The sequence below is a fragment of the Carcharhinus amblyrhynchos genome, chromosome 2 (assembly GCF_965287045.1).
Source record: "Carcharhinus amblyrhynchos chromosome 2, sCarAmb.v2.hapA, whole genome shotgun sequence".
Lineage (NCBI taxonomy): Eukaryota > Metazoa > Chordata > Chondrichthyes > Carcharhiniformes > Carcharhinidae > Carcharhinus > Carcharhinus amblyrhynchos.
The window spans coordinates 146,442,157-146,466,304 of record NC_137325.1 but is presented as its reverse complement, the minus strand read 5'-3'; the positions used below and the strand labels follow the sequence as shown (position 1 = coordinate 146,466,304).

General features: G+C 42.3%; 1 protein-coding gene across 2 annotated transcripts in view; it reads left to right on the top strand.

The window, feature by feature from the left end:
• slc39a4 (solute carrier family 39 member 4) overlaps window positions 1-23,675 on the top strand; it is a 69,006-nt gene extending 45,331 nt beyond the window's left edge. For both annotated transcript variants that reach the window (XM_080213940.1, XM_080213931.1), the window contains exons 6-12: window positions 4,863-5,035; window positions 7,355-7,498; window positions 9,749-9,856; window positions 12,057-12,108; window positions 16,352-16,504; window positions 19,110-19,297; window positions 21,111-23,675. In XM_080213940.1, the coding sequence (XP_080070066.1) occupies window positions 4,863-5,035; window positions 7,355-7,498; window positions 9,749-9,856; window positions 12,057-12,108; window positions 16,352-16,504; window positions 19,110-19,297; window positions 21,111-21,242 (950 nt within the window). In that variant the 3' untranslated portion in view covers window positions 21,243-23,675. The remainder of the gene's footprint in view (window positions 1-4,862; window positions 5,036-7,354; window positions 7,499-9,748; window positions 9,857-12,056; window positions 12,109-16,351; window positions 16,505-19,109; window positions 19,298-21,110) is intronic.
• The last annotated feature ends 473 nt before the right edge of the window (window positions 23,676-24,148 follow it).

The window sequence follows — 24,148 nt, the reverse complement described above, 5'->3', positions numbered from 1 at the left end:
CAAATTCCACACAGACAGCGATCCAAGCCGGGAATCGAACCCAGGTCCCTGGAGCTGTGAAGCAGCAGTGCTAACCACTATGCTACCATGCCACCCTAAGTAGTACTGAGGAGGTACTGCACTGCCAGGGGTAACATCATTCAAATGAGACACTAGGCAGGATTTTCCAGTCACGCCTGCCCCAAGGCCAGAAATTCCCACTCGATGTAGGTGGACCTTTAAATGGCCCGCCAAATTTTCCATCCCGCTGTGACAATTCCTGATCTGGAAAATTTACCCCATAGAGAAATGTTTCTCCCAAAAACGGTAGGAGCCTTGATAGTGGCTGGAAGTGCATGTTAGTAGCACTGGTAGGACTATCTAAGGGCAACATGGTGGCACAGTGCTTAACACAGCTGCCTCACAGCGCCAAGGACCTGGGTTTGATTCCTGGCTTTGGTCAGTGTCCGTGTGGAGTTTGCACATTCTTCCTCCCCATGTCTGCGTGGGTTTCCTCCAGGTGATCCGGTTTCCTCCCACAATCCAAAGATGTGCGGATTAGGTGCATTGGCCATGCTAAATTCTCCCTCAGTGTACTTGAACAGGCATTGGAGTGCAGCGACTAGGGGATTTTCACAGTAACTGCAGTGTAAATGTAAGACTACACCGACTCATGTCGTCATTGGCTACAGGTATAGTGCCAGAAGACTGGAGGATAGCAAATGTTGTCCCCTTGTTCAAGGAGGGGAGTAGAGACCATCCTGGGAATTATAGACCAGTGAGCCTTACTTCTGTTAGAACATAGAACACTACAGCACAAACAGGCCCTTCGGCCCACGAGTTGCGCCAATCACATCAACACCTACCAACCTACAGACCTATCTATAACCCTCAATCTCATTAAACCCCATATACTCATCCAGAAGTCTTTTAAAAGACCCCAGCGAGTTCGCCTCCACCACCACTGACGGCAGCCGATTCCATTCACTCACCACCCTCTGAGTGAAAAACTTACCCCAAACATCACTTCTGAACTTCCCTCCTTGCACCTTAAATCTGTGTCCTCTCGTAGCAACCATTTCAACCCGGGGAAATAGCCTCTGAGAGTCCACCCTATCTATTCCTCTCAACATTTTGTAAACTTCTATCAGGTCACCTCTCAACCTTCGTCTCTCCAGGGAAAAGAGTCCCAGCTCCCTCAACCTAACTTCATAAGGCAAAGTTTGGAAAGAATTATAAGGGAAAGGATTTATAAACATCTAGAGGGAAATAAATTGATTAGGGGTAGTCGACACGGTTTTGTGAAGGGTAGGTCGTACCTCACAAACCTTTTCTAGTTTTTTGAAAAGGTGGCCAAAGAGGTGGATAAGGGTAAGGCAGTTGACGTGGTGTATATGGATTTTAGCAAAGCGTTTGATAAGGTTCCCCATGGTAGGCTACTGCAGAAAATGCAGATGCATGGGATTCAGGGTGATTTAGCAGTTTGGATCAGGAATTGGCTAGCTGATAGAAGACAGAGGGTGGTGGTTGATGGGAAATATTCAACCTGGAGTTCAGTTACAAGTGGTGTACCTCAGGGATCTGTTTTGGGGCCACTGCTGTTTGTCATTTTTATAAATGACCTAGATGAGGGTGTAGAAGGATGGGTTAGTAAATTTGCTGACGACACCAAAGTCGGAGGAGTTGTAGACAGTGAGGATGGATGTTACAGTTTGCAGAGGGACACAGATAAGCTGCAGAGCTAGCAAAAGGAGTTTAATGCGAGTTTAATAAGTGTGAAGTGATTCACTTTGGTAAGAGTAACAGGAGTACAGAATATAGGGCTAATGGAAGGAGTCTTGGTAGTGTTGACGAGCAGAGAGATCTCGGGGTATATGTGCATAGATCCCTGAAAGTTGGCACCCAGGTTGATAAGGTTGTTAAGAAGGCGTACGGTGTGTTAGCTTTTATTGGTAGAGGGATTGAATTTTGGAGCCGTGGGGTCATGTTGCAACTGTACAAAACTCTGGTGCGGCCTCACTTGGAGCATTGCGTACAGTTCTGGTTGCCGCATTATAAGAAGGATGTGGAGGCATTGGAAAGGATGCAGAGGAGATTTACCACGATGTTGCCTGGTATGGTGGGAAGGTCTTATGAGGAAAGGCTGAGGGACTTGAGGTTGTTTTCGTTAGAAAGAAGAAGGTTGAAAGGTGACCTAATTGAGGCATACAAGATGATCAGAGGGTTAGATAGGGTGGATAATGAGAGCCTTTTTCCTCGGATGGTGATGGCTAACACGAGGGGACATAGCTTTAAATTAAGCTGTGGTAATTATAGGACGGATGTCAGAGGTAGGTTCTTTACTCAGAGGGTAGTAAGGGCGTGGAATGCCCTGCCTGCAGCAGTTGTGGACTCGCCAACTTCAACTGGTCAGTGGATAGGCATATGGATAACATTGGAATAGTTTAGGTTAGAGGGTCATTAGATTGGTTCCACTGGTCGGTGCAACATCGAGGGCCGAAGGGCCTGTACTGCGCTGTAATGTTCTATGTTCTACTTGTGACTAATAAATAAACTTGAACTTTAACTCTCTTGCTTTTATAAGCAGCAGTTTATTGTCTTCTGTAGGATGACCACCAGTTCCATAGTGTGGTTGGCCCAACCACAGGGTTGGCAACTCAGCAGTGCCACCACTGAATGGTAGCCAGTGAAGAAAGCATTCAGCTGGCAGCCTTCCCATCTGTTGGGAATATGGGGATGGTTGATCCAGCTGACTGCCTGGGAAACGGTGGCATAGTGGACTAGTAATAATTGGACTAGTAATCAGTAGTCTAGCTTAAGGGATCATTGGAATGGATTGGAACGGCCACGCTCATCACAAGACCGGAAATTCCTGCCCGAGGTCAATGGACCTTTTTATAGTTCGCTGGATTTTCTGTCCCACTTGCTACAATTCCTGTGGCAGGTGGGACAGGAAAATTCCACCCATAGGGTTTTACAGCATGAACTTCATCACAGTAACTTCATTAATGTAAGCCTTACTTGTGACTGATAAATCAACTTCTTTAAGTTTAAACTTTAAAGGCTCTGGGCACGTGTTCAAATCCCATCACAGCAGCTGGTAGATACTAAATTCATTTAATAAAATCTGGAATCGAAAGATAGTATTAGTAATCATCACCATGAAATGATTATTATTTGCCCTAAAATCACATCTGGTTCACTAATGTCCTTTAGGGAAGGAAATCTGCTGTTACCCAGTTTGCCTACATGTGACTCCAGACCCACAGCAATGCTTCTTCAGATGGACATAAAATAGCTCACAGCACAATGTTGAAAAAAGAGCAGGGAGGTTCTCCCCTGCATTCTATAACAAACACCTAAAAACTATCTGGTCACTATCACAGAGCTGTTTTTCGAATCTTGCAAATTTGCTGCTGCATTTCCCTCTAATTTATGATAATCAATGATAGGAACATGGTCACAATTACTGAAACACGCTTATATTCCAGATTTATTAATTGAATTTAAGTTCCATCTCTGGATTATTCATCCCATGGCATTAACGGCAGCACGGTGGCAAAGTAGTTAGCACTGCTGCATCACAGTGCCAATGACCTGGATTCGATTTCCAGCTTGGATCATTGTCTGTTTCAACGAGTTTCAAAGTTCTGCGTGGGTTTCCTCCGGGTGCTCTGGTTTCCTCCCACAAGATGTGCAGGTTAGGAGGATTAGCCATGCTAAACTGTCCCTTCATATCAGGAGAACTAGCTAGGGTAAATGCATGGAGTCATGGGGATAGGGCCTGGGTGGGATTGGTACAGACTTAATGGGCCGAATAACCTCCTTCTGCACTGTAGGGACTGTATTACTACTACACCACATGAAGCGGTAAAAAGCTTTGGGAAATCCTGAAGTTTTGAAATGCACAATTACCTGTACATTCTTTTTATTCTTTTTCATTTTTCAAAGCAAAGATAAATCCTAAAAAAAAGTAATTCTGATTCCAGCATTGTTGTGAGGCCATGTAGCCCAGGAAAGTACAAGACTGGAAAAGTCCAGGATCCCTTTTGGCTGCCACTGACTTTCATCCAGAGTGAGTCAGAGGCATAAGAGTATTTGGTCTGCTCATTTGGTATGAGGGTAGTGTATAAGAACATAAGAACATAAGAAATAGGAGCAGGAGTAGGCCATCCAGCCCTTCGAGCCTGCCCCGCCATTCAATAAGATCATGGCTGATCTGTCGCTGCTCAGTTCCACTTTCCCGACCTCTCCCCATAACCCTTAATCCCCTCTCCCATCAAAAACCCATCAACCCGCGTCTTAAAAATATTTAGCGAGGCAGCCTCCACCACTTCAACGGGCAGAGAATTCCAGAGATTCACCACCCTTTGAGTGAAGAAGTTCCTCCTCAACTCCGTTCTAAACCGCCCCCCTTTTATCTTGAGGCTGTGCCCCCTAGTCCTATTGTCTTTTTTGAGCGGGAAGAGTCTTTCCACCTCTATCCTATCCATCCCATTCATCATCTTATACGTTTCAATGAGATCTCCTCTCATTCTTCTAAACTCTAACGAGTACAAGCCCAGTTTATTCAGCCTCTCCTCATAGCTCAACCCTTTCAACTCCGGTATCAGCCTAGTAAACCTCCTCTGCACTCCCTCCAAGGCCAAAATATCTTTGCGCAGGTGCGGCGCCCAAAAATGCACACAGTACTCCAGTTGCGGCCTCACCAATGCCCTATACAGCTGCAGCAAGACCTCCCTACTTTTATATTCAATCCCCTTCGTATGCTGTGGAGAGATCAAAAATATCTTCAAAGTAAAGAACTGTACCCTCAATAATAGGTACAACAAATGATTAATATTTGTTTATCAGTTATTGTTAAAATGCTTCCCTTTTTCCAGAATATATTTATGGATCGATTGCAACGTTGGTTGTGAGTCTTTGTGCCTTGTTGGGGATTGTGATCGTGCTTTGTACCTCCTGTACAAATGCATATCAGTATATCATACAAGGCTTCGTGAGTCTGGCTGTGGGGTCACTGACAGGTGATGCTGTGTTACATCTCATACCCTCGGTAAGCACACTGTTCTTCTCATAACACTTTTTTGTTTGTGATATACAAAATATTTTCACTTAAGTTGTATTTACATGGAACCTATTTGACTGGATGAAAGAAATGGCAAAGTGTTGCTACCTATATGTTAGCGTTGGCATGGTGGCATTGTGGTTAGTACTGCTGCCTCACAGCACCAGGGACCTGGGTTCAGTTTCTAGCTTGGGTCACTGTCTGTGTGGAGTCTGCACTCCTCTGTGTGGGTTTCCTCCAGTTGTTCCAGTTTCCTCTCTCAGTCCAAGGATGTGCAGGTTAGGTGCATTGGCCTTGCTAAATTCTCCCTCAGCGTACCTGAACAAGTGCTGCTGTGGAGCGACAAGGGAATTTTCACAGTAACTTCATTGCAGTGTGAATGTAAACCTCCTCATGATACTAATATTAAACTTAATTTAAAATGTCAGTTAAATTCTAGTTGTCACTATTTGAATTACATTTTTATGTCACTATTTAACATGTAACTATTATAAACAGTAACAGACAGAAAAAGATCTACTAGTCCATTCACGTACTGTGAGGCTATGTGCATTCCTAGATATAATACACTTTTCCCCATGTGAAAGCCAAGCTAAGGGAAAAAAGAATCTGGAAAATTTTTCACTGATATCTTAGGCAAAGAAAACTTCTGGCCCTGATAAATGTTATGCTCTGGATAACATACCGGAAACTGAATTGACTGGGCTTGTACTCACTGGAATTTCGAAGAATGAGAAACACATAAAATCCTGATGGGACTGGATAGGCTAGATGTGGAAGGAATGTTCCCGGTGTTGGGCAAGTCCAGAACTAAGAGTCACAGTCTAAGAATAAAGGGTAAGCCATTCAGGACTGAGATGAGGAAGAACTTCTTCACTCACAGAGTTGTGAACATTTGGAATTCTCTACCACAGAAAGCTGCGGGGGCCAGTTCATTAGATATGTTCAAGAGCGAGCCGGAGTAGCCCTTGCGGCTAAACGAATCAAGGGGTATGGAGAGAAATCGGGAGTGTGATACTGAAAGTGCATGATTAACCATGATCATATTGAATGATGGTGCCAGGCTTGAAGTGTCGAATGGTACATTCCTGCACCTATTTTCTCTGTTTCCATTTCCCTTTTATATGAAGTGATCTCCGCCCTAGCCAGAAGCAGGTCCAGGACAGTTCACTGTTTAATCAGCTTATAGAACAGAAATCCCGTATAAAAACAGATGCCTGTAATTTTCAATTTTAGATGTGTATTAACTTTGAGGCTTTTCCCAACTCCGCTGCCATATTACAGGTAAAAATACACAATCTACTGTTCACGAAAAATGCCACAGTTAATTTACCAGTTATTTTGAAATCACTAACTGTGGGACGTAATAGCACCACTGGCAGATTCAGTGATCTCTGCTGGCAAATGTGTTATAGTGGACATTAAGTGCATCAATGCTTGGGATTTGGTATGGTTGAATAACCTGACAATATTCACTATCAGAGCCCATTCATGAAAAAAAATCAGTGGGTGAAGTTACAGAGGATTATAAGCAATATGAATGGATAATTTCAGGAAAAGGAGGAGGAACAAATGGAGCAGAGTGCCAGCAATAATGTTAACATGATTTTGGTACGGAATCATTGCAGTTAAAGGAAAGCTAAAAGGGCATATGAGGGAACTAAAAATAGAAGTCCAAAGATGTGCAAGTTAGGTGGATTGGCCATGCTAAATTGCCTCTTAGTGTCCAAAGGTGTGTGGGTTTGGAGGATTAACTGTGGTAAATGCACGGTGTTACAGGGATAGAGTGGAGGGGAAGGTCTTAGTGGGATGCTGTTTCAGAGAGTCAGTGCAATGGGTTGAATGGCCTCTTTCTGCACTGTAGGATCCTATGGTATTCCATGATATGCTGAGGGTGTGTTACAGGTTGCTCAGGGAGTTTGAGTTGCTGTAGCAACTTGTGATCTGGAGCCTTGGATAGTGAACTACAGGACTATGGCTTCAACATTATTCCCATAACATGACTGGCCAAGAATCTTGCCCGCTCTTACTTCCTGCCTTTGGTCTTTGTTGGAAGGATTTGCAGATTGATACACAACATACCTTCCTTGGCCATCAAATCTGGGGGTGGGACTAGAACCCAGAGCTTTTGGCTCAGAGGCAGAGACGGTACTGACTGCACGATAGGATTGCCTGGATGTCCTCATAGGATTTAATAAAGAGGAAGTGTGCATTAAACTTCTGTTGGGCTGAATGGCCTGTTTCTGTGCTTTGGAATCTAATTCAATATAACATTTAAAGAAAAGTCTCTTTCTATCTTTATTTTAGTTTCTTGGCTTACACAGTCACACAGGTGATCATGACGAACATGATTCATCCACCCACATTTGGAAGCTACTGGCTGTTCTTGGAGGCATCTATGTTTTCTTCCTGTTGGAGAAAATATTCATCATATCCATAAAAGATGATGGGGTAAGTATTTATCCTTTAAAAATAAATAGGTATACAAGTATAGGCCCAAATCAGTCATCAGCCTTGCTCTTTTCAACAATTTGCAGAGTGAGCAACTGCAGCTATTTGAATCATTAGAGGGGATGATTAATAACATGTAAATAATCAAAAAAAAAGTTCAACTTTCCATGACCCACCAATAGTAATTAATTGAAAACTTCAGGTTCTCTCTTACCATCATAATTCATCTATACCCTACTAAATGTGGAAAATTACCTCCATCCGTGCTTCTTCTTATAAGTTTTGATTTTGTTAATCACCGTGCATGGAATTTAATGGCATGCCATGGTCTCTGTCCACCTGACTAAAGGCTGAGAGAGGGAGGGAGTGGAGAAATCCATCCATGTTCCCAATGTCTTCCCCACATTTACTGGCCAACTGGCCCTTAATTGATTTCCACCCCCATCCCAGAAATAGGAAGTCCTGCCTTACATAGCTGCTAAGCAATGAGAGGCCAGCATCTCTCCAGTAGCAGCACTACCACCAAGGATGGTGACCACTTCCAGTCCTGCACTGAAGTCTACAAGGAGGCATGCTGAGCCTACCGCCATGACCATAACTAAGTCTGGGGGCCTCACTGTGGCTAGGTTGGCAAGTCCCTGCAAGGGTGTTTAGGAAGATGCACACAAGAGTAGATTTGTCAGGAGGGAAAGGAAACCTACAAGAAGGTAGTTAGACATTGGAGGACCCTTCAATGAGCCCATGAATTCCAGTAAGAAGAAACCCCACCCAGCCCACCATCAGCCCACACAAAGAAAGCTGTGGACTTGATGCTTGGCATGGGCCTCTTTTGGCACTGGTTAATCCTGGGGGATCAGAATAAGGCTTTTGATAGGTAGTAATTGACCATTAAAAGGTCTCATTTGGGCAATGGTAAATCCAAGCAAGGGCTGGTAGGCAATGGGAACAATGCCCATTGGTTTTTACATGTCCCTTCCCTCCCCACCTCCCGTCTCTCCCCCATCACCATCTCTGAATACAGGAATGTTAAATCTAGCTCCATATTTGTGATGCAGATCCTTCCAGTAATGAAGTGGTTATAGTGCTGGACAAAAAAGATACATGTTCAAATCCTACCGTCCCAAAATAAAATATCAGCATCATTAAATTGATTATAAAGTTATTTAGATTTTGTAAAAAAGGCACTAACGTCTATTAGCAACTGAAACTTGTCTTTATTCCTGGGTCTGGTTGAGATGTGACCTCAATGTCACAACAATGCCTATGACTCTCCACTGGTCTCTGCAGAGATCTAGCAGGTTGCTCTATCATAAGAAATAAGCTATTAAAAATAAAAGGTGTTCTTACAACCCTATAAATACGTCAATCAAATCGACATTGAACATATCTATCACACAAGCTTTAAGCACTCGAAATCTCTTAACTTTCTGTTGCAGTTTATTAGACCATTTCAACGGCCGTTAAGAGTGAACCACACTTCTGTAGGTATGGAATGATATTCAGGCCACACTGGTCAGAAGAGCAGATTTCCTTCACATTAGTGAATCAGATGGGTTTTCAACCATTAAGTTTCATTACCATAATTAATGATAGATTTGATTAATTAATAAGTTGGGAATAGAAAACTACTAAATTTTCCCATCTGCCATGCCAAGCTTTGACCTCATCTCCAGAACATTCTTTTGAGCCTGTGGATTCCTTATACATTGCTCCAGTAAAATTCCACAATGCTACTGCTCCCACAGAGCAAAATAGTGAAATCTGCAGCACTCTACCAAGATTTGACCTCGATTGCTAATTAATAAGTACCAATTCTTCATACTAGACAAGATATCCCTGGTTCATGTGCCTCTGGACATCTGTTTCTTGTGTCATAAGGAGAAACCTTCCCTGTAAGCACACATATATATTGAAATCAAATCTTGAAGAGATAACTGAATAGCACTTTGTATTTTGCTTACTGAGAAACCTAATTAAATGGTGAAGACTTGCCAAGTGTGGTCCCAACACAGCTGAAACAGGACAGGACGTGTCACACCAGCAAGTGGTTATTTACTGATGCTACCTTAGGTTTGTAAACTAGTTGACTGCAGCAAGAAGAAGGCAATGCTATAAATGATTTGATAGCAATAGGAAATGAATAATAGTAATCCTGAGGATCTGGCGTTATGGAACTCCCTGAGTTCAAACAATGTACGTAGTGCACAATACCACGGTGTTAAATTCATGGTGTTCTGTATCTGGTTGTAGGATGAACATGACGACCATCACTGTGATCATGTGCTGGCTCTTGAGGCATATAAAGAAGGGCAAAAGAGAAAACAGAAGGAAAAGCAAACAACATCCCAGATGGAACTGGTAAGTGTTGCACAAGGGACTAGCCAGTGACTTTCCATCTCCCCACTGTTTTCCTTCTCTTTCACTCACTTGGGATAATTTGTCCTCCTCGAATCAGACAAGAGAAATCAGAGTTTGGGGTTGGCCACTCTGTTCCTCAAGCCTCCTTCATCATTCAATATTCAATAAGGGTGGCATGGTAGCATAGTGGTTAGCATTGCTGCTTCACAGAGCTAGGAACCTGGGTTCAATTCCCAGCTTGGATCACTGTCTGTGTGGAGTTTGCACATTCTTCCCATATCTGTGTGGGTTTCCTCTGGGTGCTCCAGTTTCCTCCCACATTCTGAAAGACGTCCTGGTTAGGTGCATTGACCCAAACAAGTGCCAGACTGTGGCAACGAACGGAATTTCACAGTAACTTCATTGTAGTGTTACTGTAAGCCTTACTTGTGACTGATAAACAAAATAAACATTAACAATCTGATCATGGCCTCAACCCTACTACCCATCTACCAACCTTCCAGCCCACCCACTCCTCCTCCCTTCACCCCTGTATAATCCCTGACTCCCCTGTAGATCACTTTGTCTAAATCAAGCCTGGGTATATTCAATGACAGTAAGAAGTCTCACAACACCAAGTTAAAGTCCAACACATTTATTTGGTAGCACAAGCTTTCGGATCGTCATTCTTTCAGCTGAGGAAGAAGGAGTGACACCTGAAGAAAGAGTGACACTCCAAAAGCTTATGTTACCAAATAAACCTGTTGGAGTTTAACCTGGTGTTGTGAGACTTCTTACTGTGCTTACCCCTGTCCAACACCTGCATCTCCACATCATACATTCAATGACCAGTCTCCACTGCTGTTTGGGCTGGAGAAATACAAAGATTAATGACCCTCTGAGAAGAAATTCCTCCTCATCTGTCTTAATTGGGAGATTACTTATTTTTAAATTGTGCCCCCAGTTCCAGATTTCCCACAAGAGGAAACAGCTTCTCAGCATCCGCCCAGTCAAGCCCCCTCAGAATCTTATGTTTCAATAAGATTGCCTTTCATTCTTCGAAACTCCAGTGAGTACAGACTCAATCTGTTCAACCTTTCCACATAAGACAATCCCTTTCTCCCATGAATCAACCTAGTGAACCTTCTCTGAAGGTTCTATATCCCTTCATAAGTAAGGAGACGACATCTGAACATTGTACTCTAAGTGTGTTCTTATCGACACCCTGTGCAATTGAACAAGATTCTCAATCTTTATACTCCACTCCCTTTGCAGTAAAGGTAAGCATTCCACTTATGTTCCTCATTGTTTGCTGAACCTGCATGCTGACTTGTTATGACTCATGCATAAAGGAACTCAGCTCCCTCTGTACCACAGCATTCTTTATTTCAGTTATATTTTGCTTTCCTAGTCTTTCTCCTAAAGTGGATAATTTCACATTTTCCTACAGACTCCATCTGTCAAATCTTTGCTCATTAACTTCATTCACCTCTAACCCTTTGCAGACTATTTTGGCAATCCTTACAATTTGCTTTCCCATCTATCTTTGTATTGTCAGTAAAAAATAACATGGGTTGTAAATAGTTGAGTCCACTGCCTGACTAGCAAGTTTATCAACCTGAAAATGACCATTTATCCTGACTCTCTGTTTCCTGTCATCAATCCTCTATTCATGCTAAGATATTATTCAATACCAGGAACTCTTCTGTAGTTATCCTTTTACATGAAATGCCTTTTGGATCTAAATGAATACACCTACTGGTTCCCCTTTATTCATACATATCAGTGAGAATGCTGTTGGTCAGGCTAGAATTTAGATAGTGGAAGCTTCCTAGTTTACCAAATAGAGGGATAGAGTCTTGCAGGCACCTTCTTTCCTTCAGAAAGTGCTGAAGGACTTGGTTTCAGCCTCTACTGGTGTTGTGGTATCCCTGCTAAAGATATTCACTCCTGTACTAGCTTCTAGATACTTGCTGAGCTAACATATCCCAACGTGGAAGGGTGAATCGTATTATGGGTCAGATAAGAAGGGACAGGTAAAATTGGATCTTATTGGAATTCTATCATGAAGATAATTCTCTCCCATCTACTTGTCTCAATCTATTCTTCCTCCTTTCTTTACTTGTAACTTTCTCATTTTCAATTTTTAAGTTTATATGTTTTTCTCTTTTCCTTGTATTCCAATGAGATATTAACCACTCATTACTGTTTCTATTTTTAGACGACATCTGAAGCGTCCCTGGAAGCTGATTCCTATCAACATCCCAACAAAGGTTAGATTTCTTAAATTGTATAAAGAATGGAAAAATCTCCTGTTGTCAGATTGACAACATTTTGAATTTGAATGAATATGGTTTTCCTGGCCTTTTTTTAACCATTACGTTGCTGCATCAACACCAGAATTCACATAAAGTTATAGTGAGACAGAAGAATAAAGTTTAGGAAATTTGGGGTATTTGTTTTAATCAATTTTGTAATGTCTTAACTATGTTAGGGGTTGTGAGTTTTAAGAAAAGGAATTGGTTTGCACACATACATTCAAAATAACAACGGATTTATTGTAGGAGCTGTTGGCTATGCAGAGTAAAAATTGAACCTAAAAAGAGCCTGTGAAATACTCCAATACACCACCAAATCATGTGACCAGCTCTCAAAGCGATCATGCAACCACTTAAATATATAACAAATTTCAGACATTTCTAACTTGAAATGTTGTAGTGATTTTAATATTAGGCAGTCCAGCCATTATATAGAATTACATATAGATTACAACATAAAAGCATGCTGTTTGGTTCAACTTGTCCATTCTCTATGCTCTGTACATGTGCATGTTTGCTGAGCTATGTGAAACATTTTATAACCCAACCTGCGTTGCATTATTTACCCCAATTCTCTAACTTGTGCAAAAAACACTATGATACTGAGGAAACGTTTACCCACTCACCTTTAAAATCCTACAAGAATCCTCTGAATGTTTATCTGACCATTGTAAGAGGTTCCTTACAAGTAATTCTTAGACTTTAGAATTTATGAAGAATAATAAGTACACAGACCCAAATTGCTTCAACCATAAATGTGTTGCTTTATTGTACCCACTAATATCCCCAGCACATAACTCCTCAACTGGTTAAAGTAACACAGAAACACCCACAGAAAAAATAATCTGCCCTCAGCACAAAATGCCCTGTGGTTTGACTGACAGATCACAAGCTCACAAAAAAACGACTTTTTACTAAAGTTCACCCAAATTGATGCAAATACTCCAGTTCAACTCCCCCTGCAGCTGGCTGAAATTAGCACCTTCAGTTCCTGACTGAACCTGTGAGTTGACCGCAATCCACCTTTAGCCAACATGAAGTTACTCTCAGATTTGTTTTGGAAGACTTATAATCCCCAACATGGTTTGTCTGTCCAGTGTTTTAAGTCCTGAATCATGATGGCCATTCCTGACCCTTCTCCTGACTGCAGTAACCACATTCTGATTATGCTCTTCTTTTTATAATGATTCAACTCAGAACGTATCAAACATATTTCCTGATCTTTATACTGTCCCAATATTCAGCAGTTAGCACTTCTTAGTTTATTCCACACATTAACCAGCATTAGCTGATCATTTTCAACTGGTCAAAATAACAAATTAATCCATAGAAAAATAGCCTGGGTGAATATGACCAACACTCACACTGTTTAAACAATTCTCCTGCAACACAGCAACAGCACCTGGCTCCAAGGTTGATGAAGACTTGTAATACCTATTCCTCTCCTTGAGGGGAGCCAACCATAGTTAAAATGGCCAGTTTCCAGTACCATTGTCCACAATGCTGGCTTGAGTTGTATTATAACTGAATAATATCAATGGCATGTTTCTTGTACTATTGCATAGGATAATCAGTCTTTCAATTGCATTAGCCAATGACAGATAATGGCAGTTCCCTGGTGCCATTGTCCTATATGTGGAGATGCCTGCGTTGGATTGCGGTAAACACAGTAAGAAGTCTCACAACACCAAGTTAAAGTCCAACAGGTTTATTTGGTAGCAAACGCCACTAGCTTTCAGGGCTTTGCCCCTTTGTCAGGTGAGCGGGGAGTTCGGATCACAAATAGAGCACATAAAGGTGCACACTCAGTTTACAGAATACCGATAAGAATGCGAGTCTTTACAGCTAATCAAGTCTTAAAGGTGCAGACAATGTGAGTGGAGATAGCATTAAGCATGGGTTAAAGTGATGTGTATTGTCTCCAGACAGGCCAGTAAGTGAGATGTTGCAAGCCCAGGCAAGTCATGGGGGTTACAAATAGTGTGACATGAACCCAAGATCCTGGTTGAGACCATCCTCATGTGTGCGGAACTTGGCTATCAGTCTCTGCTCAGCGACTCTGCACTGTCGTATGTCGTGAAGGCCGCTTTGGAGAACGCTTACCCGAAGATCAGAGCCAAATGCCCATGACCACTGAAGTGTTTGCCATCAGGAAGAGAACAGTCTTGCCTGGTGATTGTTGAGCGATGTTCATTCATCCATTGTAGTAGTGTCTGCATGGTCTCCCCAATGTACCTTGCCTCAGGGCATTCTTTCCTGCAGCGTATCAGGTGGACAACGTTGGCCGAGTTGCAAGAGTGTGTACTGTGTACCTGGTGGATGATGTTCTCATGTGAGATGATGGAATCCGTGTCGATGATCCAGCATGTCTTTCAAAGGTTGCTGTGGCAGGGTTGTGTGATGTCGTGGTCACTGTTCTCCTTAAGGCTGGGCAGTTTGCTGCGGACAATGGTCTGATGGACGTTATGCAGAACTACACCATCTACATGCACACCAAGAACAGGAAACTTGAGAAAACTGCCAGTTTCCAGATGCAATTTTACAACTCATCCGCTTCATCCTGGACCACAACGTCTTCACCTTCAACAACCAGTTCCTCATCCAGACACACGGAACAGCCATGGGGGCCAACTTCGCACCTCAATATGCCAACACCTTCATGCACAGGCTCGAAGAAGACTTCTTCACTGCACAGGACCTTCAACCAATGCTATACACTAGAAAAAAAATCGATGACATTTTCTTCCTTTGGACTCATGGTGGACAATCACTGAAACAACTATATGATAACATCAACAAATTCCATCCTACCATCAGACTCACCATGGGCTATTCTCTGGAATTGGTTACATTCTTGGACACATGCATCTCCATTAAGGACGGTTACCTCAGCACCTCACTGTACTGCAAGCCCACGGATAACCTCACGATGCTTCCACCCTAAACATGTAAAAGAAGCCATCCCCTATGAGCAAGCCCTCCATATACATGGGATCTGCTCAGATGAGGAGGATCACAACAGACACCTGCAGGCGCTGAAAGATGCCCTCATAAGAACAGGATATGGCAGTCTACTCATCGGTCGACAGTTCCGACGCGCCACAGCGAAAAACCGCACTGACCTCCTCAGAAGACAAACACGGGACATGGTGGACGGAGTACCCTTTGTTGTCCAGTACTTCCCCAAAGCGGAGAAGCTATGACATCTTCTCCAGAGTCTTCAACATGTCATTGATGAAGACGAACATCTCGCCAAGGCCATCCCCACACCCCCACCTCTTGCCTTCAAACAACCGTACAACCTCAAACAGACCATTGTCTGCAGCAAACTACCCAGCCTTCAGGAGAACAGTGACCATGATAATCACCAGGCAAGAGTGTTCTCTTCCTGTTGGCCAACACTTCAGCGGCAATGCGCATTCGGCCTCTGATCTTCGGATAAACGTTCTCCAAGGCGGCCTTCACGACATACGACAGCACAGAGTCGCTGAGCAGAAACTGATAGCCAAGTTCTGCACACATGACGACAGTCTCAACCAGGATCTTGGGTTCATGTCACATTATTCGTAACCCCCATGACTTGCCTGGGCTTGCAACATCTCACTTATTGTCCTGTCTTGAGATAATACACATCTCTTTAACCTATGTTAATGCTATCTCCACTCACATTGTCTGCACCTTTAAGACTTGATTAGCTGTAAAGACTCACACTCTAATCAGTATTCTGTAAACTGAGTGTGTGCCTTTATATGCTCTGTTTGTGATCAGAACTCCCCACTCACCTGTCAAAGGGGCAAAGCTAGTGGCATTTGATACCAAATAAACCTGTTGGACTTTAACCTGGTGTTGCCATTGTCCTATGACAGCAACCAGTCAATGTCCGATCCCTTTTGATCAACCACTGTCTTTTACCAAATATCTGAATAAGCCCATTGCTGCCCAGCCCTGTGCTCTTGACTGCAGCTTAGCTTTTGTATTTTATTGTTCAAACAATGAGGTCAAAAACATGTCTGTAGATTTGGATTTCATATAGTATACTTTTCCTAGTTCACGAGGACTCCAGCTCTCCCAGCTACAATCTCCCAGCTGTTGGAATAATCTGTTACTGAGAGGGATAATGAATCAACTGGAATAAATATGCAGTTTAAATAAATCATTATAGCATGTTTGATTTATGTTGACTTTCCTTTTCCCACAGGCTTGAGGGTGCTTCCATATATGATCGTGATTGGTGATGGTATCCATAACTTTGCAGATGGGCTGGCTCTAGGTGCCGCTTTCTCTGTGTCCTGGAAGGCAGGACTTGCCACAACACTTGCGGTTTTATGCCATGAACTTCCTCATGAAATGGGTATGGTTTTATTAACAAGAATTATCCTATTATCACAAGATAATCAGAATAAAAAAGGCCATTCTGTTGGTTCTGGTTTTGCCTATCCAGAAACTCCTCTGTTGCAGCTTCTGATTGTTAAATTGAGGTCCCCATTGTTCTAATTCTCCATGAAATAAACAGAAATCTAAAACACAACAATACATTTCATAGGGACAGACCACTTATCAGAAATAACTGGACCTGGTAAATAATGCTCCTCAGAATCATTCAACTGTCCTACTTCAAGAATCAATATTAATACATAACATTTCTTCCCACTTTAAACTGAACATCCCCAACAAATTCAGACAAGTGCAACTTGAAAATAATCAATAAATAACAGCTACCAAGAATCATTATTAATAAATAACATAACTTGCTGTCCAGCACACAAGGAACATCCATGCAATTAAGACAATATTCTATGATGATATTCCGGCTGAATATGAGTAGTGTTGGAATTTCCAACCAATGCACTAAAAATTAATTTATATATTTTAGACCCTCTCATTTTGAATTGGTTTGTGTTACTCTACTATTACTGCTATTATTTTGAATGGTCCTTGTTTTGTTTTTCTACAATGCCATTCTAGTACAGTAGTATCAGCTATTTAGGTTTGTGCTCCCAGTGCAGTACCGTCATTTAGGTGCGAAGCAGCAGTCCTATCAGGCATCTCAGGCAACTGTAAAGGATTTCATTTGCAGAAGAACAGGACAGTTCTCTTGGAATAAGAACTAAAAATGCTTGATAGCATCTTTAGCAAGAGACACAGATAATGGGGGCAATTTTCTGACCTTGCCATGCCTGGTGCAAATCGTGAAAAATAGTTTGTGGGCCTAAAAACTGCTCAGCATCGAACAGTTTGCACTCATCCTGGTCCCTTTCTAATGGCATGAACCAGATTGCGCCCAGAAAGGGCGTGAGGATGAATAGCATACGTAAAGTATTTTTTAAATAGGCGTTACCTGCTCAACACCAGTTCCCAGGAACTTCCGACCTTCGGGTACGGTGTGAGAAAGTTGTGAGTCATTACTGGTCTACATCAGCAGAGACCAGGCGTGATGACCGCACCAGCAGGTGAGGGAGGCTTGGAGGCCGTTGAAGCCCCCTAGGCTGTCAGAGACATGGCTGGGCTGTGCCCACCTGGCATTGCGTACCTGGCACACTGGCAGTTGGCACTCCACTAATGACCACCTGGCATCCAGCAATGGCCACAAGGCACCCCAGCAGTGGCCACTGGACACTCTGGCAGTGTCAGTTGGATATTGCCAGTGTGCGTGAGGCAATGCCAAGAGAGTGGGCCTGAGTAAAGATGGAGCCTGAGTGGGGGCTGTGGCAGGGAGGGCTATGCAAGAGGTTATGTGCAGGAGGGGCTATGCAGGGGGGATTGAACAGGGATGCAGCATGTAAGGGGTCATGCAGAAATGGAGTTTGAAGAAGGTTGTGTAGGTGTGGAGCATGAAGGGGGTCCTGATGATGGGGGTTATGTCGGGGGCCAGGCAGGAGTCCCACTGGGAAGGTCCCAATGCCAGCAACCCATGTCAGGGAATCACTGAATCTTTATAGTGCAAAAGGAGGCTGTTTGGCCCACTGACCCTGCGTAGACAACAATCCCACCTGTCCCCACAAACCTACGTATTTACCCAGCTAATCCCCCTGACACTAAGGGGGAATTTAGTATGGCCAATCAACGGAACCTGCATATCTTTGGACTTTGGGAGGAAACCAAAGCACCCAGGGGAAACCAGGTGAAGGGAGGAAGTCCAGACGGAAACATGCCGTTGATAAGGGGAGGGGGTTCCTGATATCCATAGGGTTTGGGAGAGAGTTTCCTAGTGCACTGAGAAATTGGGGCGTCTTGCAAAACAGCATCCAAGCGCTCTGACACCTGGATCACTAATGTGTTTAGTCTCTGACCATCCCCTCCAGTACTGGAGCGCAACTCACCATTCTCCCAAAAATTGACTGTGTAGGATGATTGCGGTGCAATGTGGATCGTGACTGAGAGAACGGTGAAGACCACTCTGTTACTCTCATCGTTATGACACTTTTATTTGGGAAAATTTCACCCAATGTTTCAGGTTTGTGATCCATTGTCAAAACTGGGAGTGCTTGGAGATGTAACACATTTTAAGCAAACATTAAAATCTGATCATAATCTCAGAAGTCATTACTTTTTGGACAAGAGATATTTGGTGGTAATCCTTTTTTTTCCATTTAAAACCTCCTCCACTGGACACATTTTTTCTCTTCCTTACCACCTCTGTTTGCCTTGAACTATTTTTTTTTGGCCACTTAATCTCTTTTACCCTCTCAGTGACATATTCTGAAATAAAATATCAGATTTAGGACACCAGGGAGATGTTCCCAAGGTGCCTGTGTATTTAATGAAAAGGCCTAAACTGTTATGCCATCAAGGTTTTGCTTACATGTTACTGTTATGTTGTATTATTTAAAGAGTTATGAACGATATTGATATGCACATGCATAAATAAGTATCCAGGATGCTATATCACTCACTACCGCACTACAGAGTGAAAACTGTCTGTTTCCCATAATGAGTTTGTCCTCCTTATATTTCAGGTGATTTTGCAGTTTTGTTGCACTCTGGTCTTTCTATGAAGAAAACCGTTCTCATGAACTTTGGCAGTGCCTTGACTGCCTTTATTGGACTCTACATATCATTAGCAGTTGCAACAAATGAGGCAGTACAGCAATGGATATTTACTGTAGCAACAGGACTCTTCCTATACGTTGCACTTGGAGATATGGTAAATATATCTTTGCTTGCTAACATTTTATTTGATTATTGCTGCTTATGTTTGAATTACAGATTGTAATTAAAGATGTACACCAAAAACTGACACAGTCAATATCTGGTAAATCAGCATACACTACAAATTACCCTGTGTAGCCTGAATACTCTTTTACCAGGTGATGCCTTAGAGTGAGTGAAACTCAAAATGCAGATTGTTTTCCCCCAACAATTTCTGTTTGAAAACAGATCGATAGTGGTGGAAATTTCAGATTTCTTCTTTACATTCCAGCTGGTCTGCACCAGCCATCAAGCGCCTATCTAGTCTAATCCCACTTTCCAGCTCTTGCTCTGTAGTCTTGTATGCTATGGCATTTCAAGTGCTCATCTAAATGCCTCTTAAATGTTGAGGGTTCCAACTCTACCACCCTTTCAGGTAGTGAGTTCCAGATTCCCATTACCCTCTGGTTGAAAAGGCTTTTCCTTAAGTTCCCTCTAAATCTCCTGCCCATGGCTATCGACCTCTCCACTAAGGAGAAAGGTTTCTTCCTATCGACCCAATCTATGTCCCTCATAATTTTGTACACCTCAATCAGGTCCCGTCCTAAAGTTCCTCTGAACTGGTCAGCTTTTCAGTCCTCCCATGTTTATTCTTCTTCTGAATCCTCTCTCTCTTTGCCCTCTCCTCCATGATTCATGATATTTTGTGTCTCCATTCCTCATCTCCTCCATGTTTTGCATCAATGCTTTTCTCTCCTACAGTTCTCTCTCAAATTCTTCTAGCAAAACTACTATTTCCATTAATTGTTCCCTATATCCTCATATTCCATCCCTCATCTCTCTTGTGTTTTCTATCTCTCATATTGCTTTCTCTCCTTCATGGTTCTCTTTCTTTGGTCTGATCTCCTACTTTTTGCTATGATGTCTTCCGTTCTCACTGAATTCCCTCTAGTTCCCTCTCCAACCTTTTACCCTGCTTTTAAGGACCTCATTTTCTACATTACTATTACTCACATGTCTAGTATGGTCGAAGGCAAAATCAAAGCAAGGCACTGGAAGACTAAGGATAGGACCACAATAGGCTGGAATTGTAAAAGTAGTGGGAAAGAAACAATATTAAATGGCCATACAATGGAAGAGGAGGGGAATCAGCTAATGTGTTAGGGAGCTAATGGCAGGCTGTGGAAGAACAGCACGATAGGGCAGGATTAAACCATATCCTGCAAGAAAAGTAAACCCTGTCCTGGAGGAAATAACAGAGACACCTATTGTTGGCAGAAGGTTTTTAATGTTTACAATATAAGGTGCCCAGGTGTCACTGAGTCTTACAAAAATCATGACATACAGCAATTAAGAAATATGATAACAAAAAGTGCATGCACTGGCAAAGAAATGTTTATATTTAAGCAATATAAAAATGGGGGGGACGACGCGGATAGTAAAGTGCTCTTTCAGAGAGTCAGTGGAGACTCAACGTGTCGAACGGCCTCCCTCTGCACAGCAGGGATTCTATGATAGAGTCATAGAGGTTTACAGCATGGAAACAAGCCCTTTGGCCCAACTTGTCCATGCCACCCTTTTTTTAAAGGCCTAAGCTAGTTCCAATTGCCTGCAATGGCCCATATTCTTCTATACTCATCTTAGCCATGCAACTGTCTAAATGCTTTTTAAAAGACAAAATCGTGCCCGCCTCTACTACAAAGGAAGAAAGGTTATTCAACCCTTAAATCAGTCCTTTCCACTGGCAGTGCACGGTATAACTATGTTAGCCATAGAGGCAATACCATGTTTTAGAAAACAGCTCTCATTTAATTTCCCTTTTTCTTTAGCTTCCAGAGTTGATGCGAGCAAAAAGCAAAAGTCCCTGGATTCTATTCCTTATCCAAAATGTGGGATTACTTGTCGGCTGGGCCATCCTACTCTTATTGTCGCTTTATGAGGATGAAATCCAATTTGGTTAGAGTGAAGACTTGTTTTACTCCAAAATATATCTGCTGGGGCAGTTTCTGTAGTTCTCTTTTTAATCTTCACTGCAGTGCAAAGGCCTGTAGTCAAAAACCTGGTGGGTGGGATGCATTTATTGGGTAATATTTCATCAACTAACTCAATTTATATATTTTTGGAATTGGGATGTAAAGATAACTACAAGGCAAAGAAGCTGCCATTTGTCATGGGTAAAACATTAGTGACATCCTAAAGGAATTAATAATTAAACACCTAGAGAAACAGGGGTACCAAGAGAAAGTCAGCATGACTTTGTGGAAGGTTGTTTATATATGCTAAATCTATTTAAAGTAACAATAGTGGACAAAACTCAATTCACATTCAGAATTTCTAGTTTAGCATTTTGCTATTGCAAATTTATTGAAATATAGGAAAAAAAGGTGATTATCCAAAGGTGCTGCATTTTTATATGACTAGCGATTAGTGCTTGAGCTGTCATGGTTTACAAAATGCAATAGTAAATTATTTAATAAATGATTTTTATAAAAGATTATGGGTGGGTTTTTCCAGCCTCACTCGCCCTGAAACCGGAAAATCCCACCCAAGGTCAACGGACCTCTCCATGGTCTGCCCTTCGCCCATTCCGATTCCTGCGGTGGGCAAGACGGGAAAATTCGCCCCACAGAGTTGAAAATAAAGATGCATAATTTGCTGGTTATATCAAATAAAGATTGCGGTCAGCAGATGGTGGTTGCAAATAGACATGTACAAACACTGAGATAGTTGAATTGATTGCTATTTAACTGGATTTATGAGTTTGGCGAGATATATAACCAGTAAGAATCTATGTCATGTGTATTAATGACTGGGGGACATTGGGATATCAAGGATAGCTTCTCATGGCATCAGAGCAGTGCATGGCTGCAAGACAGAACAAGACCACAGTGTGTATCACTGAGGCTACATTTACCAATTCCTAACATTTTCACAACAAATAGAACTAGTAGTTTGAAATTTCTCTTTTCCCCAACAGCAACTACTGTATTTGTGAACAGAGATTTCATGTAACAAAACATGAATGAATGGTGTCATCAAGTCAGGATCTCTTCTGACATCCTGCCAGCACTTTTAAAAAATTCTTTCATGGGATGTGGGCGTCACTGGCTAGGTTAGCATTTATTGCCCAGCCCTAATTACTTTTGAGAAGGTGACCACTACAGTTCATGTGGTGTAGGAAGACAGTTACAGGACTTTGACCCAGCAACAGTGAAGGAATGGCGATATAGTTCCTAGTCAGGGTGATGCATGGTTTGGAGGGGAATATATAGGTAATGGCATTCCCATGGCTCTCCTACCCTTCTCTTTCTAGGTGGTGGAAATCACAGGTTTGGAAGGCAGCATTGAGGGAGGGTTAATCAGTTCAGGTTAATAAGATAAATGTCTCCTCTGTCTGATGTTGTAAAGGTCTTGCTGGGTGGGAAACCCACATGACCAGGCAGAATGTTAATTTTACACTCCATCCACTGGGAGCCATTTTAACCTATCCTGCTAGTCAAATTAAGCGCAATGTTAATTTTATAACCAGTTTTACTCTCCATTGAAATCAATAGTTAATATTGGGAGGGTGCAAAATCAATGTTCCACTGGATTCTGTGGGTTTCCCACCATTTGGTGAGACTCAGATTTGGAAAGCTTTTACTGAAGGAAGTTGGTGAAACAGTTGCAGGGCATGGTCAGTAAATCCAGTGATATCAGCAGTCACAGTGCCGGCCACAGCTCGGTTAGTTACAGTCTCAGCTCTAAAGGAATACTGCATTATTGGAGATGCTGGTGTCAGCCATCTTGGCCCACAGTAGAAATTGCTCCCAGTTCCACACCACCAAACTTAGGTATCAGAATGGAAGATTCCTGTCAGTCAAGGAGATGGGTATATAAGGAGCATGATGCTGCCACCTGACCAACTGTCTGGAGTTCCCATAAAAGGGAGCTGTGACAGAGATAATGCCAACCAAAGGTGCTGTTAGGCAACTGGCAAATTAGATAACCTGCTGATCTCAGATCTATTCACCAGCGAACAGTGCTTAATTTGTATGCTTGCAGATAAACACTGCAGGACTCCAAATGGCCAAAAAGGCAGTCCCAACAACCACTCCAAAGAACTACTGTGCCTAAACTCCAATTGTAAATTATTTAAGTTGACCACTTATGCAGTTAAGTGATATTGACAGGGAATGTTATTTTCACTGGTACGAACAAGCTGTAAAGCTCCTCTCACCTTGGGGAAGTGGGGGTGCAGAGGTGAAATACTTCATAATCATGTGAATATTTTAATCTATTTGTTGTTAATTTATTTTTATTATTGACTTGGTTAGTCAGTGCGGAGGCAGTGTTTACTTTTCCAAGCACTGCCATTTTATCTCTTCACTAAAATAAAAAAACATATGATTATCTCTTTGTAGTATTGTTGTCTTCTTTGTGACAAATATCATGGATCATGGACGTGGGTGTTAACAGTCAGATGGGGTATTCCTAACTTCACGTTACGTTTTCCCTATGTTACCCGAAGTTGCAAACTTCATTACAACCTCGTCATCCTTGACATGTTTATTGTGCAGAAATTAAGATTTATTACACTGATTTCCAGTCTAACACATACTTCTCTCACGAGATTAAAACTGTGGATTTGCTTATCTTTTTCCATCTTTCCTTCTTCCAACAATTAGAGTACAGTGAAATTTCGGTCCCCTTATTTGCGAAAAGATATATTGGCCTTGGAGGGAGTACAGAGGAGGTTCACCAGGTTGATACTGGAGATGAGTGGGTTAGCTTATGAAGAAAGATTGAGTACACTGGGCCTGTACTCGTTGGAGTTTAGAAGGCTGAGGGGAGATCGTATAGAGACGTATAAAATAATGAAGGGGCT